Genomic DNA, 15,814 nt, shown 5'->3' on the forward strand with positions numbered 1-15,814 from the left:
GCATTCATCAAAACTAGCTGATCTACAAGCCCACACCATGTTGCAACGTGACAACGTTTTGAGCTTGTAGATTGGCTAGTTTTGCCTATTATGGCATGCCAAGAATAGGAACACTAGGGTTCATGTCACTACCCGCCAATATTGTTGGTCCATGTGTGTGGATGGTTTTTACATCACTCCCTTTCACAACCCACAAACACAGCTGGGTTGGGAGAAAGAATGTGGTGATTTTGTCATTTGTTTCGATTGGAACCACGTAATATCGTGCCAACATGACGTGAAACACACATCAGACATTGATGTTTTATTTTTTACTTGACTGGTAGATCCGACTTTCATCAGCTCCAGTTTCATCCCCAGTGAGGAGAAAGTGTATTTCTTCTTCAGTGAAGTGGGCAGAGAGTACGACTTCATCGATAAGTTCACCGTTTCTCGCATTGCCCAGATCTGCACGGTAGGAATGACAGCACAGTTTTCCTGTCTTGAATTGGCATATTTAAAGGAGAATTCCATGCTAGAAGGCTTTATTAATTATTACCTTTATTTGTAGTTGTTTTCGTCCCCACCAAAAAGGTCCAGGTGTTATTTTGTGCAAAAGCGCATTATTGGCTATTTCCCCTACCATAAGCCACTATCCTCCCAACAGGGACAATATATTAATAGAAGCTTATTGTCTATTTTATACTATGACTTTTCTTTTGTACTTATCGAGCGTTTGTTTTTGTCAGAGTGACGTGGGGGGCCAGCGGACGCTGCAAAGACGATGGACCACGTTCGCTAAAGCTCAGCTGCTCTGCCAGTCTGACAACGAGCTGCCCTACAATGTCATTGAAGACGTTGTCACCCTTCTGCCACCAGAGGGCGCCCCTGTGCACGACACAATGTTTTATGGCATCTTCCGTTCTCAGTGGTGAGTGACCTAAAATGTTTGTATTTCATTCTTTTGGTTCAATTATAACTTGAAATCATAATGCTTAATTTTTTTTCTAATTAATTAATACATTTCTGGCTGGGTTGTTAACCCATTAACCCATTCTGACCGGGCACCCATTTTGGTGTCGGCATCATGTTATGCTTTAGCTATTTAAAAATAGCAGATCTACAAGCTTGTAGGTCTGCTATTTTTTGAAAAATCGAAGATTTTTTAAAATCTGATCTCAGGTCAGAATGGGTTCATCAGACCAGTGTGTGTCCGGCGGAAACCTCGTATGAATCTGATCTCAGGTCAGAATGGGTTAAAACCGGTAAAGGGCCTTGCAAACGTGAAGCGAGGAACGCAGGCGTTGTTGCCTGGATCAACACAGGTCTCCTCCAGGTCTGTTGAAGAGGGCCTGGATCAACACAGGTCTCCTCCAGGTCTGTTGAAGAGGGCCTGGATCAACACAGGTCTCCTCCAGGTCTGCTCAAGAGGGGCGCGACAACGCAAGCGTAAAACAAAAGAAGCTAAACAGAATCCAGGTCTGGTGAGTCGCGGGCTTGTGCACGTAACGAGCCCGCACGCAACAAATCCACATGACCGCACTCACGTAAATACGCTTGCGAGCAAAAACGCAGGTCTCATTGAAAATAAACTATAGGTGCGTTTTGTCGCTCCCTGTTTGCAAGGCCCTTAAAGCATCGGTGTAATTCTTTATTTTGAGATAAAAAGCATTATATTATATTTTGCCGATTGATTGATTGATTGATTGATTGAAAATGTTATCAACAGTTTATAGATTGGGTACAGTTCAACGAAAGTACAGGTCAATACAAAATCTGAGTAGGATTAAAGAGGATAAAACCAGCAAAAGCACTAAGACTTGTTTACATAAGGGTCCTCCATTTTCAATTCATCAGAACATTAATAAAGACATACAGATACTGTATGCCAAAAAGGAAATCATCACATACACCGTTAGAAAATAAGGGAAAACATGTACTAGATAAATATAGGCTCATAGCATGTCATTTTGTGCCACACTATGAGTTTGTAGATCTGCTATTCTTGAAAAATCGCGAAAATGTGGGCAACATTTTGAATACAATATATACAAATATTTATATATTATATAAATATTTTAAAGCGATCATTCATAACTAAAATCTTTGCTTCTTTGGGGTATTTTGAGATGGGGTCGGGGGCCAAATACATATTGTTTTGGGCATCCTTGACATGAAAACGTTTGAGGACCACTGATATATAAACATACATTTTTCAGAAAACAGTTTTAGAATGATTTAGAAGATTTTCTTTTTTAGAATCGGCCTCAGGTCTTAACTGCGTGACATGATGTGTGTTTGCTGCATTGATCCACCATGTGTCTCTGTTTGTCCCCTGTTAAGGTCGGTGAACTCTGGCCAGTCAGCAGTGTGTGCGTTCAGTCTCAGTGACATCAAAGCGGTCTTCTCTGGCAACTACAAGGTCTTGAATCGGGACACGTTGCGATGGAGCTCACGAGTGCAAGAGAAAATCGCAAATCCAGGAGAGGTAATCCATCATCTCTACCAGTTGATAACAACACAACAATAGTCAGACCAAAGACGCAAGAAGTGTATCATCTATAATAGGGTCTGACATTATCTGACAACCTCCAATACCCCCGACACGGTCACACGTGGCCCTTCAAGACAAGGAAACAAATATATGTTTACCTCTAGGCTAGATATATATATAAGTTGTTCAGTAATGAGCCTGCAGATGGTAGCATCGTTTTATAGAACAGATGTCAGGGGCTTAAAGTACTGAATGCTTTGGATGTGTCCTGTTCATTAAAGAAAAAAAAAACAAACAAAAAAAACATATGTTTTCTGTTGATATATTCACTTTTATGGGATACTGGAGAACTCGCCAGTTTATCAAGTCGCTGCGGCGAAGGCTCTTCATCAATGTCTTCATTGTTACGCTAACAGGCTGTCTTCATTAGTGTAGTACAGTATGTCAAACTCACAGATGTTATAGTTCATTTCCAAAGTGATCAAATTATTTATGTATGTGAATACCAATGACAAGTAGGCCTACCATTTCAGGATATGTTTACTAATTAATTACATTGTTTCGGTACTTTGTTGTTTAACATTTTAGCATTCCTACTTTCTCTAGTGTTAACTCTAAACAACTGTCCTCTCTCTCTCTCAATTCAATGCAATTTAAATGAAGGTGAAGTAAAACTAAAATGCACTAAATCGCGGCGAGTTGGTAAACTGGCGAGTTCTCCGGATACCCTTTTATGTACTGTATATAAAGTGTTGCCGAACAAAAATGAATTACGAACAAATCGCAATTTATTAATAGATTCTGATCGTTGCTCTTGTTCTATCCAGTGCGGCCTCCACAACGCCTCGGACAACACCCTTCGCTTTGTCAAAGAGAACTTCCTGGCTGATGAAAGCGTGTGGCCAGTGGGACGCAGTCTGACCATGGTGTCACCTGACCAGTCCTACAGCCACCTGGCTGCACAGTGGGTCCAGGCCGCCAACGGGAGGGACTATACCGTTCTGTTCCTGCTCACAGGTAGAGTGGGACTATACCAGTAACCATTCTGTTCCTGCTCACAGGTAGAGTGGGACTATAGACCGATTCCGTAGCTGGTCTCATGGTCGCAGCCTACGTATTTCCTGTAGGCGGACTCGACGTAGCTGCGGGGATAAAACCCTCACCAGGCGCACCTCTTCCACTACAGTGAACGGCAGAGTGACTGATGTTAGTTTGCCTCAAACTTTACTCCTTTACCTGCTTTTTTACTAACACTAACATTACAAAGATGCCCAGAACATCGAGATGAACCTGTGTAGTTTATGGCTGCTCCAACAGTAGTGGCAACATAAAAAAAAAAAAAAAACGGAATGTCTAATATCCACCGCGGTGGCTGAGACCAGAGCCATTGAGTAATGGTTGAGACGAAGCAGTGAAAGATACATAACGCCAGTGTACTTTATACCTCATACTTTAAATGCTTAGTATGAGGTATAAAATACAGCAGCCTTGTGTTCATAAAACAGAAAGATTTGGTATTGGGTAAGACTGGCGATATGTATCTTTCCCTGCTTCGTCTCAACCATTACTCAATGGCTCTGGTCTCAGCCACCGCGGTGGATATTAGACATTCCGTTTTATTTTATTTTTTATGTTGCCACTACTGTTGGAGCAGCCATAAACTACACAGGTTCATCTCAATGTTCTGGGCATCTTTGTAATGTTAGTGTTAGTAAAAAAGCAGGTAAAGGAGTAAAGTTTGAGGCAAACTAACATCAGTCACTCTGCCGTTCACTGTAGTGGAAGAGGTGCGCCTGGTGAGGGTTTTATCCCCGCAGCTACGTCGAGTCCGCCTACAGGAAATACGTAGGCTGCGACCATGAAACCGCTACGGAATCGGTCTATACCAGTAACTTACTGGTATAGACCGATTCCGTAGCGGTTTCATGGTAGAGACCAATGATGATGGTTTATATCCAGTATTGATAGTATGCACGTATAGGAAAGCCAATAGTCTACTCAAAACGTAATTTTTTCTTCCTTCTCCACAAAGCGGCTCATTCCATTTCTTGTTTTCCTTTTAGAATCCGGTTTCCTCCACAAAGCGGTTCTGTTAGAGAAAGGGCCCCATATCATTGAGGAGATCCAGGTCTTTAAACAACCTCAGCCTGTTAAGAACCTTCAACTCTCCATAGCCAAGGTACTGTATGTTCTTCTCTAGTCTAGACAATCATCTACATTGATTGATTGATATAAGATGGATATGCACTGTCTGGCATTAACAAAGGTCTCATAATGCAGATTGTGTCTAACTACAGTGTTATGTAGATAGACAGAAACATAACTTAACCACTTAAATCACTTAATCTATGGTATATACTTCGTTAGCCCTGGAACATGACTCTCGTATTCATACGAGAGTCATGACGTAACTTCACCCTGGTTTTTGCGAACGCTACATTTACAAATAATTAAAATATATAAACATTCGCATTTCAAATATAAAGTACTCACAAAGTGTCCCACGGGTGTTAGTTAGTAGCAGCGCCAGCGATTAGAATTTCTGCATCCCGCGTTGTTTAATAAAAAGCATTTTTATCCGAGGTGTTATTTTGCCATTGGCTTTCAACTACGCACCCCTATCGGTCGGGAGGAGGGTGGCACTCGGTGTGTTCGATATAGGTAGGCTGACCGCCCTGCCAATACAGACTAATAGGCGAGTGCGCTCCCGGTGTGCAACTGTGGATTTCCCAAACGAACCCCGTTTGAAAAAAGTAGCCGGGGAGCTCGGACAAAAATGCTTTTTATTAAACAACGCGGGACGCAGCAATTCTAATCGCTGGCGCTGCTACTAACTAACACCCGTGGGACACTTTGTGAGTACTTTATATTTGAAATCTGAATGTTTATATATACGGAAATCTTGTAAATGCAGCGAGCGCAAAAAACAGGGCAAAGTTACTGCATGACTGTCATGATAATCATCATGGCAGTCATGTTCCAGGGCTAATACTTCGTTGACCGGAGTCACCCAGGTCTCTATACTACGCCCCCTAAGTTACCTCCTCCACAAGATATGTCTCCTGCAAAAATAGCCCACGTCGCCAGATGTTTGCACCAGTATAGGCCTGCTTCAAGTGTTTCAATGCACAAATTGCCATTGAATGCTGAATGTTAATTGGGGTCCCACCACCCACAGGGCATGGTGTTTGTGGGCACATCAGAGGGCGTGGTGAGGGTCCCAGTGGCCAACTGTTCTTTCTACTGGAGCTGTGCGCAGTGTGTGCTGGCTCGAGACCCCTTCTGTGGCTGGGACCCTGACATTAACACCTGTGTGGAGGCAGCCACCTTCAAGCTCAATGTGTGAGTATCATACACTGTATGCTGTCCTTTTATTCTGGATACAGCTAACATAATGACTACTAACTACTAACTCACATTTAACAGTAACACACAACTAATATAAAATGTTATGTTAATGTGTCTACTTGCTTGTAGAACTTTAGTATGTTACCAAGTGGGATTGTAGATCGGCTGTTTGTCAGTAATAAAACCTTTGAAATGACATACTGGACATGAGGCAGACTTGCAGGTGAGAAATAAAGTGTAATGTGTTCCAGGCCTGGACAACATAGGTGAAATAAGTGAAGAAAAATAACTCAAAGAACATAACTCAACATAACTTAACAGAGAGGTACTGGAGTCAACCTCTCCCCATGGCAGCCTACTCTCTACTGAACCATTTCCCCTTTATATAGACTCCTGACTCCACCCCTGGCTAAGCAGTCAGCAAATCACAAAGCATTTAGCACCACCCAAGATGCTCCCCCTAAAGCAATTAATCAGAGCTCTCTTCAGGCAATCAAGGCAGCTTCCCAACGACAGCATCTGCATAGATAAACACAAGTATATTAGATTCACATGTCACAGCAGAATGTGCACCTTGGGGACTGAGAATCAACCTGTTACAAATACAACACAGCAACAATACAATGCATGTGTATTGTTGAACAGCTTACATTACTCTGACAGAGGCTGATCTAGCCTCTGTCACATAGTACTATTCTAATTATTTAAGCCCTAAAGACAATAAATAAATAATAATGCACGCCATAATTATGCATATAAATAATGTTTATTGCAAGCTATTGGAACATGTACGTATACAGAATTATATAATGCTGCATTTTGTGCCAATGACTTTTGGCACCGTTTGCCAGGAAATTCATGTCAACAGGCAGATTTATATGACACAGATGCTTCCCCGGTCCAGGTTATTACAAAAATAATATGTATTCTCTCTCACCAGAGGCCAGGATGTTGACAACGCCAACATTGAAGAGGTCTGTAACGGCGTTGCTCTCAACTCCAGGGCCAGGACTGGACCACACAAGCTGCCCACAGGTGACTGTCAACCCTGAATGCACTACTGCACCACACCAGAACTGTTACAGTCTGTGAATTTGTAAAGCCATCATATTTTGTACTGTACACTCCTGTCCTGACGTGACAGGAGTCAAGTCCGTCGTATCGCTGGTTGTCCAAAAAAAGCCTTTGCTCGGGCTCCAGACAGGGCCTAAATCCAGGGTTTGATGAGGTCAGTGTCGTGACCTTCATATGTACATGATCTTCACAAATTAGCCAATTGAATACATCACAATATTCTGACATCTACATAAACTCCATATTTGGGCATGCCTGACAACTAACTCCATATATAGGCATAAAAGGGACACAGACATAATAACTGGGTGGGGCATGCATTTCCAACTTGCATCGTTCCAAGTAGGCCAGTGCCCAACAACGGGCACCGCTCTAGTAAGAGTAAAACGGCCGCTGTGTGAATTTGGTCAATAACCCATTCTGAACGGGCACCCATTTTGGTGTTGGCATCATGTTATGCTTTAGCTATTGAAAAATAGCAGATCTACAAGCTCATATCGCGCCACCGAGTGGCGCGATACGAGCTTGTAGGTCTGCTATTTTTTTTTTTATCGAAGAACGACTGACATTTTTAGAATCTGATCTCAGGTCAGAATGGGTTCATCAGACCAGTGTGTGTCCAGCGGAAACCTCGTTATGAATCTGATCTCAGGTCAGAATGGGTTAATTGAGTGGTCTCTGTCATGTCAGCCTCCTGTCCTGCAGGGGAGCTGGTGTCCGTGTCCTTGAACGAAGTGGTGCGGCTGCAGTGTCCCGAGGCCTCGCGTCTGGCCCGGCGCCACTGGCAGCGGCCCAACAGCCGCCTCTCCGCGGACGTCTACCTCCAGCCGGAGGACGGGAGCCTGCACTTCATCGCCACGCCGGTGACCATGGGCCACTACCTGTGCCTGTCCACGGAGAACGGCTACCAGCAGACCCTCGTGGTGTACCAGGTCAAGCAGAAGAGCAGCCCCCTGCCCAGAACCACGGCCGCCCCCCACACGCGCCCTCACACCCAGCCCGTCCCTTCCACTCAGCCCGCGGCCGGCCCGTGGAGAGGGCCCGAGCTCGGGCCTCCCACCTCCGCCGCGGGGGGGGTCTGGCCCAAACGGACGCAGGCGTGGCCTAGAGAGTCAGACCCCACGGCGGCGCCTAAGAGGCCGGCCGTCGTCACTAGGGCGGCGGGCAGAAACTTGACCAAGACGTGGCCCGATCCGCCGGGCCCGAGGGAGGTGAAGCTGCGTGGCACCGGGGAACCCAGTCTCCTGCAGGAGCTGGTGGTGGTGTCCGTGCTGCTGGTGCTGTGCCTCAGCCTGCTGATCACGTTGGCTCTGTACAATATCAGGCAGCGGTGCCGCAGTCGGACGGCGCCCCAGGCCAACACTCCGTCTAGGGATTCTGAACGGGGAAGTCTGGCGGAGCAGGAGGCTCTCCGCGGGGGCCAGTTAGCTTGCAGCAACAGCAAACACAAATGTCCAGCTGTAAACAGTGGCCAGCCCAACGGGGTGATGCGCAATGGGACGCTCAAGACCTCAAACGGGCATTTGCCCAACACACCCATCTGAACAGCGCACCTCTTCCCTCTTCTAAATGCTGTTCAGTATCCATTTAATGCGGCTGGGACTTACTGCTACAGTAGAACCAACGCATTCTCACAACCAGTACCAAAGCCACGAGTTGTCCAACAATTGTCCAAGCATTAGATGTTTGGCACGAGAGGCTTTTCTCGCTGAGTCAGCCGAAGCGGACATCAGACCGCTCAGCTTAGGCACTCGCTCAGCTAGTCTTGCTCAGGCATGCGTCACGGGGCTCAAGTCTGCTTCTCACTGCACGCCTGCCTTGTTTTAAATGTTTGACTGGCATCTCTTCTCAACCGACGTATGAGCATTCTCTTGTCAGCCATGTGTAATATGGAAAATGCCAAACCAGGAATGCCAAAAAGCATCAAACATCTGACACGACTGTAGATTGCACAACTCGTCACCTTCTTACACACCTAGGAGTGAGAATGTGTAGCTAGGAGGCAAGAATGCTTCAAACCAGTGACTCTGTGGACTGTGTGACCCTGGCTGGTAATATAAGGAGTAGAACTCGAACCCTAAGTGTTTTTTTTACATTGAATCAGAAATGGACAAACTGCTTTGGACAAGATTACAAGCCTTGGGGTTGACAATATATGTGTGTTGTTGTGCATCAAAGTTTGTGTGTGTGTGTCTGTCTGTGTGTCTGTGTGTCTGTCTGTGTGTCTGTCTGTGTGTGTGTGTGTGTGTGTGTGTGTGTGTGTGTGTGTGTGTGTGTGTGTGTGTGTGTGTGTGTGTGTGTGTTATGTGTTGTACATCAATGTGAAGAATGACCACTAGTCCCTTTGAGATTGACAAGGCATTGCTAGAACCTTTTATAAATTATTATATTAGCTATGTGTAAAGCATACTGTTTAAACCATAATGTGTATTAAGTACAGAAATGTTTGGAAAATCTACCAACCAGTTCATTTTCGAGTTTGTATTGCATTATTATTGATAGAGAATTGGGTAACACTTTATATTTAGGGTACGTGACTTATCAATCACTATCAGTTAATCAACTCAACTTCAGATTCATTGAGTTGAGTTGAGTGAGATTATTGCTGTTCTTATTCTTTTATCAATGTGGAGGCTCGGGAGTTCTTGAAATGCCATGCATGAATGCACACGTTATTTAAGCAAAGTAAATTATGAATGAATGTCATGTACCCTTATTATAAATTACTACTAAATGAGGTGGGGAGAAAAAAAATCATACTGCTGAAAAAGTAATGTCTGATGCAAGAAACAAATGCAAATAAAGATAATTAGATTATTTAATATGTACATATTTAGCTTTTTAACAAAAGGAGATTGATTAACACGTTTGTCTTGGTGGTAAAAGTCGTACGATTTGTCACACACGTTACCGCAGTGAAATTTGTGTGCGCACAGTTTCACGCCAATCAGTCCAATGGTGCCGGAGATTAGCTGTACATGGATGGACGGAGACACACGGACGGACGGACGGACGGACGGACGGACGGACGGACGGTCTGGAATAATCTTCTGCTAGTTTACAGCATAGACATATAAAGGTAGACGCCCTTTCCGCGTGTCACTGTTGCACAGCCTAACACAGACACACACAGGCCAGGGAGGAGGGCTTGTACAGTACAGTACAGTACAGTACAGTATAGTACAGCAGCACCACTCACTTCAGACAGCTCTGATTTTTGAGTGGTGCAACCACTCCAAGGAACAGCAATGTCCGTGTTCACCTGTGTGTTGTTGAGTGAAGGAACAGCAATGTCCGTGTTCACCTGTGTTCACCTGCGTGACGTTAATGTAGCCTGGTTAATAAACCAGACCGAATCAGCCGTTGGCAAAAAGAAATTGCCTACCGGCGGATTTCGGTCTGGAGAGGCTCAATTGTACGCCCATTTTCTACACATGAGAACGTCTGCGCCCAATAGGGACACGGTATGCAATATGGGCGGGCTTTGGTACAGTGACGTTCAATGCTTGAGACCTTTGACTGACAGTAGCTCTGACCAATTGCGTCAAAGAGAAAATGTTTCCCTGGAAATGAAATCCAAGCTGAGCCTCCCCAGACTAATATCCCGCGGATCCGTGCGATATTAGTCTGGTTTATTAACCAGGCTAACGTTAATGAGCACCAGTATGACTATGAGTAACAGTAGGGGCGCTGTTGTGCCAGAAACGGAGAGAGAGGGATAGTATTAGTGCTTCACACGGGTGTGATTTTTTAAATATCTATGGTTTATAGCTGGATCCCTGAACAGGCCTGTTGGGCCTCTTGCCCAGAGCCCTGAGGAGCCAAAGGTCTGAACATTGGGCCCTGTTGGGCCTCTTGCCCAGAGCCCTGAGGAGCCAAAGGTCTATACATTGGGCCCTGTTGGGCCTCTTGCCCAGAGCCCTGAGGAGCCAAAGGTCTGAACATTGAGCCAACTGAGACACACTGCTTCAGGGCCTTATCCTGAATTTCAGAAGCTGAACTAAAAAGGACCCCACATACATACTGTCACACCCTTTGATCTTGAAGAACGAGGCCGTTTGTTTTGTGGAATACTGGAGGCTTTATTTATGCCAAGCACCTTGCAAAGCCTACCGTCAAAACTGACAAACACAATAAACCATGATCAGAACATACATAAAACAAAGTATATAAACGTAATAGAAATGTCCGTCTCAAGTTCAGCATGTAGACAGACCATGACTGTGAGCTGTCTAGTGACTCTAGTCTACCATATATAAGGTCCTTGTGCCGGAAATGATGGCATCAATGAAATTGAACTTCAACGCAAGAATACCTTTATCAAAATAATTCATATATGTAGAAAACAAATAATGTAGAAAATAGATCATGTGGAACAAATCATGTGGAAAATAACGAATACCAAAATAATGACAAAAATCATAGTTATACATTATACAACATACCAATTACGTAACATTACAAATGTGCAACTCTGAAGAGATTATGTTTAGAAGAACAAAGGAGGGGGAAATTAAATCTGTGTGAAACATGTGGATAGTGCAGGTTTTTAAGGGGAAAATGTATAATTAACAGTGATTCTCTGGAAAGTACAAGGACATTATATTTAAACACATATGGACAAACCTGTACCCTGATATGAACACAGCGAATATACACATTGCAAAATCAGCACACAACACTGGCACACTGTCACAACAAATCTACGTCCGGCATAACTCCCATACACAAAGACTTTTGACAAGATTTTGGAAATATGTTTGCTATAACATAAAATTAAACTATTTCCATTTCTTTTGTGTTTTTAGGGCTCCCGTGTGTTTTCTATCCCCACAAATAACCAATTTAGAACAATCAGGCTTTCATATCATGTTAGGTGCTTTAATGGAAATTGCTGTCAGGAACAGCTCAACTGATTTTGTCCTCATCGTGATGTCATCAATGTCACCCTACTTTGTATAATTCCTCCTCTTTTTCAGTCTTCAGTTCCAAATTTGCATTTCCACTTTGTTTACAATGTCCACTATTGTTGATTTTCCAAGCTGGCATGGAATGGAAACAAGCCTGGTTTTATCTAGCATCAGTATTATGACTCAAATATTAAATAATCTGCCTATCAGCACCCCCACCAACTCAGGACATTGTGGTACTGCAGCTAAAACTGCTTTCAAAGTCCAGAAAGAAATGACTGGTTATATCAGTGGTGATTGAGGATCAAACCAGTAGAAATAACTTTGAGGGACATAGACAATATATTAAATATTAAAAGCAGTTTTAAAATGCATGTTATTTGCGTTTTAAAAGACTACATTCTAGTCTAATGTTGTCTTTTTTTAACAAATAATTACAAAGAAGAAAAACAACAAAATTCTTCTAATTATTTGTTAGGCCCAAAAAATTGTGTTTGTTGTCATGATTTGTCACGATCCGAGTTGGCTTTGTCCGAGGCTTTTAAGGTCTTGAAATACTTCTTGAAATGTCTATGGAGCAAATGAATGGGGAATTATTTCGTCGTCATGAAAGGGGCTGGGACTACGACACTATTGTAAACCTCTCTAATGGTCCTCATGTCCACACACACTCGCTACGTATAATATGTGCAATAGAGCGTCGCAGTCCTGCCCCCTCGAGAGACACGGAAAATAAATCCCTGTTCATTTTCCTCATAGACTTTTTAGAAAGTATTTATTTAAAGACGTTTACGCCGCGGACAAAGCCAACTCTTGTCGTGACAAATCATGACAACAAACAATTTTTTTCGGGCTGAACAAATAATTAGAAATAAGAAGAAAATGGCAGGTTACAACACTTTTTGTTTTGTTTTTCTTCTTTGAAAATTGTTTGGTTTGTTGTCATGATTTGTCACAACAAGAGTTGGCTTTGTACGACGCTTATAAGGTCTTTAAATGAATACGTTTTGAAATGTCTATGGGAAAAATGCATTGGAAACTATTTCCTGGGCCTGGCGTCGTCATGAATGGGGGCGGGACTGCAACGCTAGTCTATACACACTGCGCGTAGTGCAACACGCTGAGGGGGGCAACAAAATGTGCCAAAAAGTTATAAGCCCATAATAACAATTTTCTCCGCGGCTCTGCCGCATAATAACGAGCGGACGTGTGTGCGTCCTCGCAAATGGCGAAAGTAGCCAATCTGAATGAGGAAACGTAGCGCTCTTGTCGGGAGGGAAGGAGGGCAGCACAAATACACACACACACCTGTATCATTTTATTAACAAATAAAAGATTATTTTAATAAAAATACCTTCATTACAGTGTGCTACTGCATCAGGATTTTAGCTGCAACAGTCCTAACTAATAATAACTACAGAAATCCCCATCAAGTCTTGGATCCGTCTTTCTCGGATTTCTCAGTCTATCGTTGATTCGGTCACGAATTGCTTTCCACTCTACACTTTTGAGAGGACCAAAGCGATGCGCTAGACATCTTTTCAGCTCCGTTGTGAGGTTTTTAGGCAAGGCCTGTTTGTCAGAACTCCCCTTCCAGCTCACATTACCAGCCCAACCCCTGTATGTCTCAAAGTCAACCAGGAACAAGAACATCCTCACGGCATACTCAACCGGACGTGGACTCAAGTCTTTGTTGCGAGACATGCCATGGACGATCCTCTCGACCTCTACGGGAACAGTCTGTAGGGGGATGTCTGGGAAAACCCGGGGCGTCGTGGACGAGTGTCGCACCTTTTCCCAAACACTAGGAGCATGTTGTGCTGTTGCAGAGGCCGCAGTTGATGTACTGGACTGAGTTGCGCACTGGGATGGGCTAGAAGAGAGTGATTGACTGTTTTTATATATAATCATTTTAAATAAAAGTAACACAAAATCGATTTGGTGGGACTGACATTGTATTCTTTTTTTAATAGCGAAGCGTCACAATGCCATGCATTGCAAGGCCTTACATCTGCTATTTTGTCAGTGTTGTGTTGTAATATTATAGTGGTTAATCAAATTAATTCATTCAGGCAACTTTAAAAAAAGAAAAGGGCAATTGGACTTTTTCAGGTTGTTTCGTTGATACATAAAAAATTTAACAAACTTCTGAAAGAAAAAAACAATCACTAAGAACACAATGTTGCCTGAGTGATTGTAAAGGTGAACACTCACTTATTCCCTGATGGTGAAAACAGCTGAACTGTTGCTGGTGATGCAGGTATCTGCTGCAGTGTAACTGAAAACAATACAGTTAAATTCTTGTTAATTAGTCATTTTATGATTAGGTTCCTGTAAGTATTCCAGTACTTTAAATCAAATTCAGACTGAATGTCTGGGTACTGGGGTAGAGTACTTTGTACGACACTGAAAACTACAACACAAATGGTTCTCACATTTATGTGTCCTCCTGTGCCTCTTCAGATGTTCATGTCTACAAAACTCTTTGCCACAATCTGTAGAACAAAATGTCGTATTTGCTCCACGACACCTCTTGGATGGAGGTTGTTTTAACGATTCCAGGTCCTGGGACATATTGATGCTCAAAGACAATCTTTGTCCTTCCACATTGTGTGTTTTCAATGCATTTAAATCTAACTGAGCTTCCCTGGTCTCCTCCCAATCAAAACAGTCATCAGTGTCAGATTCAGAACAGTACTGTGAAGAGAGGAGCTGGTCTTCACTAGTTTGTTGTGATGTCCAAAAGTCCTCTACATCCGTTTGTGAATTCATGTGTTCAGATGAGGCGCTGGCTACAGGCTCTGTCTCTCCGATTTTGTCATCAATGTCACTTTTCACTGCTACTAACGTCAGCCTTGGCCCATCGGTCTCCTCCTCCTGTTCATCTTTAATCTGTGGATGCTGGAGGTCGCTCGTTGGTTGTGACACACCATTGTCCTTTATATCAGTTTGTAGTTTAATGTCAGTTGAGGTCAACGCAACAGTTGCTCTGTTCTCATCATAATCTTCATTTTTCACTACTAGTAACGTCAGTGTGGACACATCAGCCTCCTCCGGTCTTTGAAGTAGCTCCTTCTGTTCATCTTTGTTCTGTGGACAGTGGACATCACTATTTGGTTGTATCTGTGGAGGCTCTGGTTCATTCTGGACCCGACTGGGGCTCCTCTTCTGCTGTTCACAGTCAGGAAGCTGCAGGACATCTAGAGAAACATTGTAAATAAATAAAAGAGATACAATGTATTTAAAAATGAGTGAACTGGCATTCCACAAAAAGTTCCCTTTGTAAGATCAGACACATTACTGTGTATACACATTACTGTGTGTGTGTGTGTATGTGCGCATAACAGTTATAAGAAGTATTCACCTCTGACTATAATTTAAACCAAAATGGCCATAAATTATACCACAATAGCCAGTCATCGGGCAAGCAATTAACAACCAGAAGATATTATTGATCATTAGTCCTTAAAGATAGCTGCTTCCTTAATGGTAACATTAACAGCGATAAAGTGGTGCTACATTGTGTAGAGACATTGCATTGCATTATTGCGAACGCAGTGAGCCACTTAGTATGACAGCAAGGGCTGAATGTCTGTGTGTCACGCTGTTACACCACCCGCCCGCCACCAGAGGGCGCAGCTAGACAGCAAGGGCTGACGCAGCTAGACAGCAAGGGCTGAATGTCTGTGTGTCCCGCTGTTACACCACCCGCCGCTGCTTAACAACGACACTGTCTGTAACTTGCTCGCTGTTACACCACCCGCCGCTGCTTAACAATGACACTGTCTGTAACTTGCTGTACTAGGCCCAACATAAAAATAATACTGTCACAACGACACTGTCTGTAACTAGGCTATGTGTACTAGTGTGTGCATATGGGCTAACGTTAGCTAAGCAGTCACAGTCCTGTTTACTGCTGCTCAACAACGACACACCAGAGGGCGCAGCTAGACAGCAAGGGCTGAATGTCTGTGTGTCCCGCTGTTACACCACCCGCCGCTGCTTAACA

At 43.5% G+C, this 15,814-nt stretch overlaps 1 protein-coding gene across 5 annotated transcripts in view; it reads left to right on the plus strand.

Moving 5' to 3' along the window:
* sema4ab (sema domain, immunoglobulin domain (Ig), transmembrane domain (TM) and short cytoplasmic domain, (semaphorin) 4Ab) overlaps positions 1-9,775 on the plus strand; it is a 31,067-nt gene extending 21,292 nt beyond the window's left edge. For 4 of the 5 annotated variants that reach the window (XM_083770087.1, XM_083770089.1, XM_083770086.1 and 1 more), the window contains exons 9-16: positions 327-454; positions 729-910; positions 2,323-2,467; positions 3,301-3,490; positions 4,537-4,652; positions 5,652-5,815; positions 6,762-6,856; positions 7,586-9,775. In XM_083770087.1, the coding sequence (XP_083626213.1) occupies positions 327-454; positions 729-910; positions 2,323-2,467; positions 3,301-3,490; positions 4,537-4,652; positions 5,652-5,815; positions 6,762-6,856; positions 7,586-8,439 (1,874 nt within the window). In that variant the 3' untranslated portion in view covers positions 8,440-9,775. The remainder of the gene's footprint in view (positions 1-326; positions 455-728; positions 911-2,322; positions 2,468-3,300; positions 3,491-4,536; positions 4,653-5,651; positions 5,816-6,761; positions 6,857-7,585) is intronic. The other variant, XM_083770088.1, reaches the window with a different exon arrangement.
* The last annotated feature ends 6,039 nt before the right edge of the window (positions 9,776-15,814 follow it).

Source organism: Protomyctophum parallelum (assembly GCF_964188405.1).
Source record: "Protomyctophum parallelum genome assembly, chromosome: 1".
In the NCBI taxonomy this organism is placed as follows: domain Eukaryota; kingdom Metazoa; phylum Chordata; class Actinopteri; order Myctophiformes; family Myctophidae; genus Protomyctophum; species Protomyctophum parallelum.